Genomic DNA, 13810 nt, shown 5'->3' on the forward strand with positions numbered 1-13810 from the left:
CAGAAATGAGAATAAACTGTGTCATTAATATGCTCTGGGGCTTTGTGTGGCTTTTTCAAAAGAGGAATAACCACTCTTGCCAAAATGTGTAATTTTGCAATAAAAATCCAGTGTTAGAGTTTAAGTGTCGTTCTTCTGCAGAGCTTCAATTCTTAAAGTCTGTTTAGACAAAAACACATGACTGGTGTTTGATGGAGGAGGAGACATTCTCTCATAGTGAGAGAAGGATGGAGGTCTGTGGCAGCGGAGGAGTGAATGAGATACAAATCACTTGTGTGACAGGAAGAGACAACACAGTGGAGTATGAACATAACTGAGGTGAAACTCAGGCCTGTTAACTTCAAGCTTCCTAATAATAGAAACTGAAAGGAAGCAGTGAAAACTGGCCGACGGTCTGTAACAGAGAACAAGCTTCATTTGTAAAGAAGGGTTTAGAAGAGTACATGAGGATAGAAACTATAACTGTGATATCACAGCATATGTATGTGCTGTCCTGATGGATGCAGTAAAACTGATTTGTCTGGTTTTTTTATAGTGTTGACTTTTCATTCTTGTGTTGTGTTTTCTGACTGGTGTTTGCTGGAGGAAGAACCAGCAACACTAATTGTTCCAGATTCCCATACACAGGGTGAGATGGAGGTCTGCAGCAGTGGAGCTCTGAGTGAGGTACTTGTCACTTGTTTAACAGGAAGAGGCAGCACAGTGTGGTTTGAACAAAGTGATAGTCATCAGGCCTCTTAGGTCAAATGTTTCTAAAAATAAAATATGAAAGAAAGCTGACAACATTTAAAGCCTCTAGAGCTGTAAAAGTGTTTCAGAGAAAGATGCACTGTGATAAAGTGACAACCAATATACTACATGTCTGAATTACAAGAAATATTTATATAGTTTTAACATTGACATCCCCCCCAAGGAGGAGAGGTATCTATCATGAGAAAGGTGTCAAAGGTTGTTTGGAATGATATTTTCAAAAGCCAGTTTTGCTGCTGTTCAGCCACAACTAGCTGCACAACCTTTTATTCTGAGTGGCATCAACTGTGCACAGTCTCTAAAGACACAATGCACGGCCCATCTGGGCTACTCATTTCAGCTGCAGCACCTTCCACCCCCTTTCACTGGGGTAAAGAAAACATGTCTCTTAGGAGGAGCAGTCAGTCTGTCCACTGATTCAGGATGTTCCTCAGAAGGGAGCAGCCACACTGACAGATTCTACTGAGACACCCTGGATCTTTGTGACATGTACAGTCCACAGTACATGCTGACTTTAAAGGGCCGACTGAAGCTGCAGTCCTACTGTATGCATCATGAAGGACCATATCCTGATAACTTCATTCTTTAAGTATGTCTAACCATTTGAAAGCAACAGTGATGCTTGTGTCTCTTTAAAACAGCATCTATTTAATTATTTGTGTCAGGCTGGATCTCCATCTCAGTTTCAGAGTTTCACACGGTAGAGGTCCAGCCTGGTGAGGAGGTCACACTGGCATGCACCAGCTTCACCAGTTTCTCCTCACACATACACTGGTTCAAACTGGGCAGTGGATCTAACACCAGCTGCATCTCCTCTGTGCTCAGCTCTGACAGTGGTGCTTTGCTCTGTGACGGATTTCCTATTGGAAATTTACCATGGCATGCAACACCACTGCCCTCTGTGTCAAGATCAAACCAGTGCATTTATCTCACTCAGGACTATATTTCGGTCTATGACAACTCCAGATACTGAGGAACTGTCAGTGCAACATATTTAAAGGTTCTAGGTAAAACTGTTGTGAAGTCTTTTCTATTGAGACAAACATATGTTCCCAGTTTACATGGTGGTAAAGACTTAATATTGTCACAAAAAATATCAAATTTATTTCACCATGGCATTTGTGATGAACTGTTTCAGCTTTCCACAAATGACTAAAATCAAATCTTAAGGCAGTAGAGATGAATCACTGTAAAAACTCTCATTTAATACCATCATGTAGAGAATCCCCATGGAATGAAAATCCAGAGTCTGACCCTGGGTCCTGTGACCGTTTTCTTCATCATAGTTGTGACTGGTATGGCTGTCACAATCACCCATCGTCAGACTGGTACCTGCTCAAGTTTTAAATGTTTTCATTTAAGTTGTCAGCACAATTAACAATTACAAAACTCACTTACTGAATTACAGTAACAGCAAATTGCTTAAAATAACTGAGGTGAATTCATTTTGAAAATAGATTTAAGATTAAGGTCCAATTTTATTATTTTACATTGTGTAAGTAATGTATTCTCACCAACCCAGCCTTGTAAGATGAACTGCTTCCATAATTGTTATTAATGAAGAACAGAATCCGCCTCAGAACAATGTGAATACTGTTTTATGCTTGACTAATACTTTGTAATTTACAAAAACCAAAATTGCCATGCTTTCCCTGCACAGACTCATCTATTTGCCATGTGTAACTGTTTGGACTCTTCTTTCCAGAATCTGGACTCCGACCCGAAGGATGTACCGCTGAGTTTGTATTCAACAACAGTAAGAAGCAGGAGGCCTGCATCAGACAGACAAGTGGAGACTCGTTATTCATGCTGCCAGTAGACAGACACCTCAGTCAAAATCTGTCTTCTTAATTTTGTTTAGAGCATATGACTGGTGCTTGATGGAGGTTCCAGAAACAACAAGATCTGCTGCTCCACTGTCTGCAACAGTGAGGTACACATAACTTGTTTGTCAGTAAGAGATACCACACAGTGGTTTGACCACAGCTGAGGTGAAAAAAAATCCTACAGCCAAAGCTTTGCAACAATCAAGTGTGAAATGAAACAGTTAATACTGCGTGACATGATCATTGTCTTTACATCTGCAGGAAAGCCACACACGGTACATTTACAAGGCAACTGCATATTTTAACTGTCATTTCAAAGTCTGTATAAGGACATGACCTCTTTAAAAAAAAATACATTTGTACCTCAGTGTTTGCCTATTGTCATGTATTACTCCACTGTGGTGGCAAACATTACCATCTGCATCAGTGAGGTATGTACTGTACATCATTAATGAAGTCTCAGCTAGACAAAGCCTGGTCTTCAGCTCCCTGCATCATAACCGCACACACACACACACACACACTCATTCAAAGACACTTGAGTCAGTTCTAGGGGACTTGAGCACATCACCATTCATATGACCTGGCATTCAGTGCATTAGTACACTCAGTTGGTCGCTATAGGCCAAGCTGTTACGTTCAGTTCAGTACAAGACTCGTCTTTACAAGCAGAGATGCGCGATCAGTAGGCAGAGATCAGAAGTGGCAGAAATGCATGTACAGTGTATCCAACATGTGGTAAAACTCAAATACAAATTACACACTTTACTAAGAACCATGTGCTCAGTATTAGCATATGTTCTTCCATTTCCATTACCTGCAGCACCTGTTTATATTTGGAAATCAAATACTGCACTTCATTTGTTAAACAGACATGTAAAACTTTATTACAATGATTATTTTGATCACAATTAAATTTTTCATTAAAGAAAGGTTACAAAAATGTCTGTATTAAAGAAAATGGGAAAGGGCAGGTCAGACCAAAAAAATAAAAAATAAAAGTAATAGCTAAGGGTGAACAGCTCAGAGGCAAGAGTCATCATTTTGTTTGTGGCTGTTGTACAGTATTTCAATATGCTTTTAAATGAGGAAGTAACACGGAGAGTCCCAGCTGAGCTGAAAACCTTCAGTCATGAGTGAGGAGCTCCACTGCTAAAAGCCACTGATTTGCTCAATGACAATGGAGAAACCGTTTCAGTTCACTCTGAATACCTCCAGTTCAATGAGCTCCCTGTAAACTGTGTCACTGCTCTCCTCATCACAGGTCACATGTAACACAGTCAACATTTACATAAACTCCCATCACTGCTTTCTTGTGAAAAGATAACTGTAGCAGAGAGACACTGTGCAGCATTGTATCAAAGCATTTACTCTGCTGAAGGCTGCACGGTTTGCAGACATGAGAGACCAGAGTAGGTGAAGGTCCCATCCACCTCCAGTGTGATATGCGCCTGAATCTACTCATCTTTGTAAACATTACTCCAATAATTATCATTGACCAGGTAAGATTTAAACTGCTATTACCGATGCATCAATCAGCTTCCATTGAGTGTGCAATATAATAAAGCAAACATTATGCCAGTGTTAACAGGTTTGCTGATGTTTATCGTTAACATCTGCATCACTGCACGAGCTAATTTTGTATATCATTAACAGTTTATAAATATTAAAACCAAATGGCAGCTTTCACTGGTTTAATCAGAGAAACTGTGGGAACTACTTTCTATTTTAATTATACTCAAACATGCATGTTAATACTATGAATCAAATAATTACATAATTAAAGTTGGCAAGAATATAAACATTTGAGAATGAGAATAAGGCTTTTTAATTACTGGCTTCAAGCTGAGTGGTAAACTTACATCTCCATGGCTCCACATAAAGCAGGTATTGAGTGAACAAATAGTAAAAGGAATACATAAGATTTAACTTAAAGCATCTGCTGGCTATATAGGTAAAGAACGGATGATGAAAACCAAGATCAATAACACTTCCTTGTTTTGTACAGACTGACAAGCCAATACATCTTTTACCGACTTCTAAAATGTTAAAATATGACCTTATTAGATTGTTTAAAATCATGGCAAACATCATAATGTCCCCTTCTCGCTGCAGCTATTATTTTATTATTATTATTATTTACTGCTCGTTTGAGTAAACGGAAAACTAGAACACCCGCCTCTTTCATGTTGATACCACCCTTACTGGAGCACAGTTCCGTTGCCTCCATTACAGTGGTGCAGTCCGACTGTATGCACAACGATGACCCTCACCTTGGTAACGGCTTTTCTCTGGACCTTCAGTAAGTACGCCTGCTGATTTTTCCGAATACAATTACTAGATTTCCTTCAGCACAGTAATCTGCCAGAACTGAAATTTACAAACTTATAACATGATTTAAGCCTTGTTTAGTTCTTGTTGAAATACACCTTTATAGATGAATTGCTCCTTGTCTGTTTCAGGCAGGATCTCTGTCTCAGTTTCAGAGTTTCACACGGTGGAGGTCCAGCCTGGTGAAGAGGTCACACTGACATGCTCCAACTTCACCAGTTTTCCCTCACACATACACTGGTTCAAACTGGGCAGTGGATCCAACACCAGCCGCATCTCCTCTATGTTCAGCTCTGACAGCCAGGCTTTGCCCTGTGATGGATTTCCAAATGGCAAATTTAACATGGAATCCAACAACACTACTCTTTTTCTCAAAATCAAACCAGCGAATTTATCTGACTCGGGACTGTATTTCTGTGGATTTTACGTGGGTGGAAACCCAATAATTGCCAGTGCAACATATTTAAAGGTTCAAGGTAAGATTGTTGTTAAGTGTCCTTTGATTAAGAAAAAAAAAACAAAACAAAAAAAACATCATATTTCATTTAAAGTCCATGTCAAAATAAGGACTGAACTCAACCCACAAGATGCTGAGACCTAAAATTTAATACTCTTTTTGTAGGATTTTCAGACCTGCTGAGTGTGATCCTGGGTGGTCTAACTACTATCCTCATTATAATCATCATTAGTCTGCTTGTCAAAATCCAGAAACTTCATACAGGTACTTTTGTTTAATTTAGCCCAAGCTATAAATGTGGAAATGTATAAATGCAAAGCTCCTTGCTTGCCAAAAAGCATGAACAGCATCATTTTTAAACACTTAAGTGACCAAATGCACCCTTTTTTGTCATTTAGCTTATGAGGGGAGACATAATCCACAGAATGAGGTAAAGTCTGTTTTCATGTCATCTGATTCGATTCATTTACCAAGTAATGTCATCGTCCCCACAAACCCAGTTGTGCGAGATGAGTGATGCTAAATATTTTCATTTACAGAATCCAGACTCTGATGCCCTGCACTATGCAGCTGTGAGTTTCCATCCAAAAGCAAACAGCAGCAGAAGGCCTGCATCAGAGAGAGAGCTGGAGTCACATGTTGTGTAAGCTGCCACCAGATAGACTCAGGAAACAACTGGAACTGCAGCTCACAACTGAGGCTTTTTTATGCCCATCTGCTTTCGGGGTTAGGAGGAGTTACCATCAAGGTCAAAACCATTTAATAATAAAGACACTGTGTTTAAACTGTGCAGTTTCTTTTAGTTATCTCAAGAAGAGAACAGTCAGGCATTAGAGCAGCCATTCAGTGTGGGGTTATCACTATGTGATACATGCTTACAAGAGTTCACAAACCCCTGCTTATTTTCTAGGTGACTTGTAAGCATTAGTGCTAGCACTTACTCCTAATAGCAACTTTTTTTAATAAGCCCAACCTTTTTGTATTTGTGCATGTGTGTTTCACAGATGTATCAACTCTTCCAAGCCAGAGTATTTTGTGGTGTTTAAGGAATATGACTGATATCTAATACAGGACAGCCCAGTAATGATATGGATTATTGTTCAGACTCTCTTAAAGTGAGAGTTAGAGGTCTGGAGCAGTGAAACACACATCACTTGTTTAGAGGAACAGATGTGAGCACACCTGTAAAAGCTTAGTAAGAATACATCCTAGAAGGAAGCAGTGAATCATTATTCTCTTCTGTAAAATAATCAAAATCAATGTTTAAAGCTGTGTAGATGGTTCTCAGAAACAGCCAACTCCTAAACCTGAAAATGGCATTCAAACGGCAGAGAGCCCGGTAGCCTATGGTGTAGTGCTAAGTGAACAGCAGCCTTTCACTTCATGTCTAAATATTATACAAATTCCACCCACTGACTCCTCCTGACACGGTCTGCTGCGGTAGCAGCACTGTCTGCAAGAACAGTGCTGTCTCAACCACATGAAGACTCGTGGTCAGCTGGGCTCTATTTTTTCCTATGTGACACTTTCACATTGTGAGCAACAGCACAGCATAGAAACACTACAGCAGCAAACATGAACAAGAACATTTTTGGATTTCAGCATTCACTGGGTAGGTTGTGAGACCAAAAGCAGCCTGCTGCTGACTAAGAACACCCAAACACATTTTGAAGGAGTATATTAGACAGCTCCTGGTCAAGGTTGTCATTATTTTACCTTAAAATAGACCTTTAACAGCAGACATTTTGTCATGTTACATTAAATCACAATTGCACTGTCATGGCTCAACAAAACACTTAATGGAACCAAACCAGTGATTACTAGTGCTAATGACAAATCAAAATGTCTGCTGTGAAAATGGTCCATAGTAGAGCCCTGAAAAAGCAACTAAATAAATTCACCTCTGTGAACTGTGATATCTTCCCAGAAACAGGCCTATGACATAGCATTTAAATGTTCAACACAAGCGACTGTGTTAAACTGGCCCAATAACAATTCGGTTTTTGTAATAAAGTATAATAATGTTAGAAGCTGTAGCCTATTGCAAACCTTCTCAGTTACAGTATGTAGTAAGAAATAAGCACACAGCACTTATTTACACAATACAACTTCAACAATTAATTAAGTAAAAGAGCTTGCTGTGATCTCAAAGTTGCATAGTGATAACACAAAACTGTGCAAGTAAAAGCCCTCTACATACTATAGTGCCCCAAACAGTAAGGTGCTGCCCATGAGGCTCTGCCCATGGACAGCATGCACGCAAATACAGAAAGTGACAAAAACCACTCTGCCTATGAAACAATAAACTGTTATATTCACGCAAACATTACAGGCAATATAACCACTTCCAATGTATGGTGAAGTAATGTTCATACAAACAGCCACAGCAGGGCACTGTGCTATCAGAACGCCATATAACAAGCAGAAAGACACGAAGTGAGTTTGTTTGACTTACCAAAGTATGAAGCACCTTGTCTTTCAAAGTGTCCAAATGTCCAGCAGCTGCGTCACACGTCTAAGTGGAGGTGATGTCCTCCACCACAGAGACTCCACAGGCATCTTGGCTCAAGTCCAGCTCCTCCTCTCCATGTTTGTTTGTTTGTTTGTTTGTTTGTTTGTTTTATTTCTTCATCTCTAGCTACACAAACAAAGATCCATTTTCACAGTAGGAGCCAGGCCTTAATCGCAGATTTTCTCGATACCTCCAATTGTTAGTATTAACTCTCCTGGTTGTTTCATTTCAGTGACATTTCTAATTTCCTGTTGAGCCACTGTCCTCAAATCTTCTCCACTGTGTTTTCCAGAGTACTTTCACAGGCTGATAGTGCTGTAGCATGGTTACTAATCTAGGACTGCTAAATGCACCTGACCTCAATTAACAGCCAGCCCCGCGTGCCACCGCCACAGGCCCCCTGACATCCCACACATCCAGGGGGCGCTGTTTCCCCGATACATTTTCAGGGTAACTGAATGATTATTTAGTCTTTAAAATGGTGCAAATGTGTAGAGCTGCTAATGCAGAACAAAATCCATGTAATTTTATGTTTTGTAAAAGTAATTACTTTGTTTTTGTCTCAAACTGAGCTATGTGAGAGGAGTGACTGGAAATTTTCTTACTGATACAATCTGGGCTCCGATGACCTGAACTACACAGGAGTGTGTTCATGAGTAAAAAGAAACAGCCGTGTGTCAAAGAGACAGCTGGTGGTGTATGTTGAGGATGTGTCACCTGAGAGATGGAAGGAGCTGAAACTGTGCTGTAATTCAAGTGGGATTAAGTGGAAATACCAATATATCCCAGTGTATTTTATAAACTGGTCATAGGTTTCCAGTACCATCTGTGTCATCCTAAAGAGAAGTCTCTACCACTGGAAGACAGGTGCAGCTGCATGTTATTTTTTCCGGTTTGCAACTTTCACAATGTAATCAATAGCCACAACATACATTCACTAAAGATTAAACTGTAATGCTTGTTGTCTATATCTTACTTTTGTTGTAGCTGAAAGAAGTGACACCCAACTGCAGCACAGATCAAGACCACACATAGAAAGTTGCTATATTTTGTTTTGTCTTTGCATGTCTGAAATAGACACACAATAATAATAATGAAACTGTATATAAGTGCCCCCCACCTGCCCAGTTGCCCTTTTGCACTGTGGTTACAAATAACACTGTGTGTATTAGTGAGGCATCTCAATCTCACGAGGGAGGTCTTGACCAGAGGGAACTCCACTTCAGCTGTCTGCATCATCAGCTCAAAGGCCCTCGTGTTCCAAGAAAACAACAATACTTCATGCCTTTTTAAATGTTTTTGAAAGATTAAATGCAAAGATATCTGAAGTTACATTTGATGTACTCATAGTAACATTTAACCCTTGTAACCACAGTTAAACAACACAACATAATCAGTCAGGATGCATTGTTCAAGTTAATATGATCTTTTTTTTTACCCAGCAGACAATATATTTACCACAAACTGCAGTGATTGATAATGGAAATAAAACACCATTGTGTATAATAATGTATTTTATGTCTGTTTTAACATGACAGGCCTACAGTTCTGTTTTTGTGCAGCTTTCGTACTGTATATCTACAGCATGTTCAGGCAGATAAACAGAAAAAATCTACCAAAAAAAAGTGATTAATTTTGATGGTCATGCGTTGACATTCTACACTTGATTGATCGTGACCTATGACCTTCTGTTTAGGTGTTAGGATTTTGTTTAAATGCAGCACAAACAGTTGGAAATTCAAAACTTTTTAAAAGAGGAAAGCAAATAAATAAATAAATAAGCACTTCCAAAATGCTAGAATAATTTGGAAGTGCAAAATAATTCACATTCATAAAACTGTTCTTGCTCAGTCTCTGTGTCTGCCTTCACAAAGCACTGACAAGCTTTGACAACACCTGTATGATCAGTGTTAAAAAAAAACCCCCGCTTCTTCAGACACTCTTACAGGAGCTTAGAAACATTGCAGTTCGATGATCATATGCACAATGAGGAACTTCCCTTTGACCATAGTTCTACTTCTATGCGGTCTCAGTAAGTAATGCTATTAAAAATACACCAACTGCACTATATCTGAATTCATATAAAGGAAGTTTTTGGATAACTCATCGGTCGTGTGTTTGTTTCAGGTGGGATCTCTGTCTCTGTCTCTGAGTTTCACACAGTGGAGGTCCAGTCGGGTGAAGAAGTCACACTGCTGTGCTCGAACTTTTCCAGTTCTTTAACTCAGATAATGTGGTTCAAAGTGGCCAAGAGAGTGAAGCCCCAGTGTATCTGTCATTTATTCAAGTCTACTGAGCCTGCCAAATTCTGTGATGGATTTCAAAATGGCAAATATGAAGCGACATCCAACGTTTCTAATCTCTTTCTCAAAATGAAACTGGTGGAATTGTCTGACTCTGGACTGTATTTCTGTGGATATTACATAACCAGAACGCCGGTTATTGTTGAAGCAACATATTTAGAAGTTCAAGGTAAGATGGTAGTTAAATCCTGCCTGTCTTTTAATTGATGCAGCCAGTTTGCTTGTCAAAATAAGAATACTATCAACGTATCATTTAATATAGATGAACTCTATGATGTGGACTTTCATCAGATGTTCTTGCCTCACATTATAATGTTTCTGTTCAGACCTAAAACAACTACAGGTACAAAATGTACAGAGTTTAATTTACCAGTGTTTCTTGTAGGAGAGTTTGATGGATTGACAAAGTGGATAAGTGTGATCCTGGGTGGTCTGACTGTTGTCCTCACTACGGTCATCATTGGTCTGCTTGTTAAAAACAAAAAGCTTCAGAAAGGTACTTTTACTAAGGTTTACTATGCTTTGACATCCATCCTGTTTTTAGTTACACTTATGTCATAGACAGATCCATTACTGCCTGTTTAACAAAATGAATCAACGGCAGTATGTTTAACTGTGTTAGTCAGTTACCCAGGGATATTGTTTCTGTCTTTTAGCTCATACTGAGGAACAGAATCGACAGAGGTGGGCCACAGGGATAGAGGTGATGTTTATTACATTTTTAAAGTTTTGTATGTCAGTAGATGTTACAATCACAAAGTCTATGTGACATGAGGGACTGACAGTGCTTTTATTCACAGAGTCAGAGCTCAGATGATCTGAACTATGCATCAGTGACTTTCCATCCAAAGACAAGTAGAAACCTCAGGCCTGCATCAGAAAGAGAAGTGGAAACTGTAATTTATTCTGCTACCACATAAATTCAGGAAGCACCTGAAACTACTTTCCTGAACTATGCATCAGTGACCTTCCATCCAAAGACAAATAGAAACCTCAGGCCTGGATCAAAAAGTGAAGTGGAAACAACTGTAATTTATTCTGCTACCACATAAATTCAGGAAGCACCTGAAACTACTTTTTCACTGGTGTGTGGTTGTTGGGTGTCCAGTGCCATTGCTTTAAACCATCTCCATAGTGTAAAAGCTGCACACATCACACTGCCTAAAGGTCTGTGATGGAGATTCATGCAAAATATATAATATTGTTTGTTTTTTTGATTATTGTCTCTTTATTTTTTCTGTCATACTTTGATTGTTTTACACCAGTGTTTGACAGAGGAGCTACTGTACTGGCAACTAGATTATCTCAGAGTGAGAGTTCAGTAGATGTGTGCAACAGTGCAGTTTCAGGTTTAGTAGAAATTTTACACATGACAGATACAGCTAAATGAAATACCATTTCTCTCAGGACTTGTGTATAAACACTGACTTAGTAAAAGCACATCCTCTTACGGGAAGAGTCGGCACAGTGTGGTTTGGACACAGCTGAGGTGAAGATCGTGAGGCCTGTTGACTCAAAGTGCAAAATCCAAAATGAAATAGAAAACATCATACAAAAGAAGCCTTTTGAAGAACATGCGGTACAGTTGCATTGCTGGTAGTGGTATCATGAGAAGGTGCAAACTTGTGAAAAGCTGCAGTGTCACATGAAATCATGCACCCTACTGCACAGGACAGATCACAGCAAAACTATGGCAGGAGCACAGTGACGTGCGGTGAGGTTGACAGCTGGTGAGGCACTTGACTCTTTTACAGTCAGATTTACAAATACAAATGAACCGTTAACAAATTGTCTGTTAACAATGCGTTATGTTTTATATCTCATATCAGCATTCTTCACACAAACGTGACCCATATTTAATTTGAGGTTAAAATTTATTCCAATTGAGCTTATTTCTAACCAGAAATAATAAAAGTTTGTGGTCTTGCCTTTACTTGTACACAAAATCCATTTGTCAGCTGGTATGTATTACAAACCCTTTTACCATTCAAATCCAATATTAAAACAAACGTTTTCAATAAAGAAGATCCTTCTGGACAAAAATGTCCAGACTGTCAAAAATGTTTTGATTGAAAGTCCAGATTTGCGAATTTTCTCAGCTTGGAAATGTAATCTTCCATTTTGATAAGGCGGATTGTAAAGGAAATATAAACAAGCACGAAGAAGATTGTCTAAACACGTTACAGAACTACATTTTATACATTATCCAGATTATGGCAAGGCAGAGCATATAATCAGAGTGTTTGAAAGCATTTTATTTGTGATATATAGAGGGACAGCGACACACTATTTGCATCGCATACAGTTTGTGAGGATTACACGATCCACCGAGAGGCACAGCAAAGTGCTGCCTCATCACGCATCTCCTCCATGTATTTGAACGGGACATACGGAAATTCCGCTATTCTTTATTGAAAAAAATTCCTTCAAAATCGGATTCTAACGGCAAAAGGGCCTACAACACACACCAGCCGACAAATATTAACATTTATTATATTTTATGGTCAACTTTTTTTTCTTTTCAAGATTGACAGGGGAGGCTCTGTCTCACCTGCCTCCCCTGACCGCACGTCACTGCAGGAGCAGCTTCAATCTGTCTCTGGCATGACTCAGTCTTCTCAGTGTGTTTACAGCCATAGGTGTATTCCAGTCACAGAGTTAAAGTCTATAGTTTCATTTGTACAGCCTTCATATTTTACAGAATGCCCAGAAACATGTACATTATATGGATTGAACCTACTGCTCTGGTCTGACAGTAAACTATAACCTATTATAAGCAACTGCTGTATATCAAACTGTGTAAATTACTACTGGCAATGTTTTGTCTTTTTGCAGTCTTGCTGTAATACTGTAAACTTGTAACATATTTAAAATAACACCAGAAAAAGTAATGTTCATTTTGATGTCTGGAGACAGTGGCAAACTGACTGCCACTATCAATATTACAAGTATAAAACATAATTAGGTTTTTGATGCTGGGCTATGCAGAATGCAGAATGTGGGCTCTAATGACCTGAACTATGCAGCACTGACTTTCCATCCAAAATCAGAGAGAGCCAGCAGTCGTGCATCAGAGACAGAGCTGGAGCCAAATGTTGTGTACGCTGCCACCAAACAGACTCAGGAAACAACTAGAACTGCAGCTCAGAGTGGAACTGATGCTTCATGTCAATTAGTAAATGGTTTGTTGGAGGAGATACTTGTTTTATTTGTTGCCAGTGTCTTGTCCAAAATTCAACATTTAAAATAAAGAGCAAATTGGTGTATCAGCAAGTCAAGTTGTCTCTTTTAAGGCCAAGGGTTCATTTCACTTACAGCAACAGGCCTCTTCCCTCAGTCATTAAAATATTTACATCCATACATTTTTATAATTTTTTTTTTCTAACACTAACCACTACTTTCAATTTCTTCACTCGGAGCAGCTGATCATCAATCCACCTACAACCGGAGCACAAGAACTTCATCATCTATTGTGCCAGTTTAAGACATATTATCAAAGTTGGAATTTGCAAACTTGTTAGCAAATAATCACATATTAAACAAGAGTGCAGATGTTTGTATCAACCTGATCAATATCTACTCTCTCATTCGCTCCGTTTTTCTCAACCATCTTCTGAAATATTTATCTGGC

The 13810-nt window shown here is 39.1% G+C and overlaps 2 protein-coding genes across 2 annotated transcripts; both read left to right on the plus strand.

Moving 5' to 3' along the window:
• The first annotated feature begins 3962 nt into the window (after positions 1-3962).
• On the plus strand, positions 3963-6129 carry LOC109969426 (uncharacterized). The gene is made up of 6 exons (XM_020616299.1): positions 3963-4078; positions 4812-4878; positions 5039-5383; positions 5503-5628; positions 5763-5794; positions 5904-6129. Exons 1-6 carry the CDS (start codon positions 4022-4024, stop codon positions 6009-6011), a joined length of 735 nt encoding a protein of 244 aa, XP_020471955.1. The 5' UTR covers positions 3963-4021; the 3' UTR covers positions 6012-6129.
• Positions 6130-9862: 3733 nt separating this feature from the next.
• Positions 9863-11257, plus strand: LOC109969423 (uncharacterized). The gene is made up of 5 exons (XM_020616297.1): positions 9863-9908; positions 10004-10348; positions 10565-10675; positions 10836-10867; positions 11106-11257. Exons 1-5 carry the CDS (start codon positions 9863-9865, stop codon positions 11229-11231), a joined length of 660 nt encoding a protein of 219 aa, XP_020471953.1. The 3' UTR covers positions 11232-11257.
• The last annotated feature ends 2553 nt before the right edge of the window (positions 11258-13810 follow it).

Source organism: Monopterus albus, unplaced genomic scaffold, assembly GCF_001952655.1.
Source record: "Monopterus albus unplaced genomic scaffold, M_albus_1.0 scaffold173.1, whole genome shotgun sequence".
NCBI lineage: Eukaryota > Metazoa > Chordata > Actinopteri > Synbranchiformes > Synbranchidae > Monopterus > Monopterus albus.

Coding starts and splice junctions, on each gene's coding strand:
- LOC109969423 (XM_020616297.1), top strand. CDS start 9,863: ATGAGGAACTTCCCTTTGACCATAGTTCTACTTCTATGCGGTCTCA. Junction 9,909..10,003: donor TCTACTTCTATGCGGTCTCA/GTAAGTAATGCT, acceptor TGTTTGTTTCAG/GTGGGATCTCTGTCTCTGTC. Junction 10,676..10,835: donor AAACAAAAAGCTTCAGAAAG/GTACTTTTACTA, acceptor TCTGTCTTTTAG/CTCATACTGAGGAACAGAAT.
- LOC109969426 (XM_020616299.1), top strand. CDS start 4,022: ATGCGCCTGAATCTACTCATCTTTGTAAACATTACTCCAATAATTATC. Junction 4,079..4,811: donor CAATAATTATCATTGACCAG/GTAAGATTTAAA, acceptor CCTCCATTACAG/TGGTGCAGTCCGACTGTATG. Junction 5,795..5,903: donor GACATAATCCACAGAATGAG/GTAAAGTCTGTT, acceptor TTTCATTTACAG/AATCCAGACTCTGATGCCCT.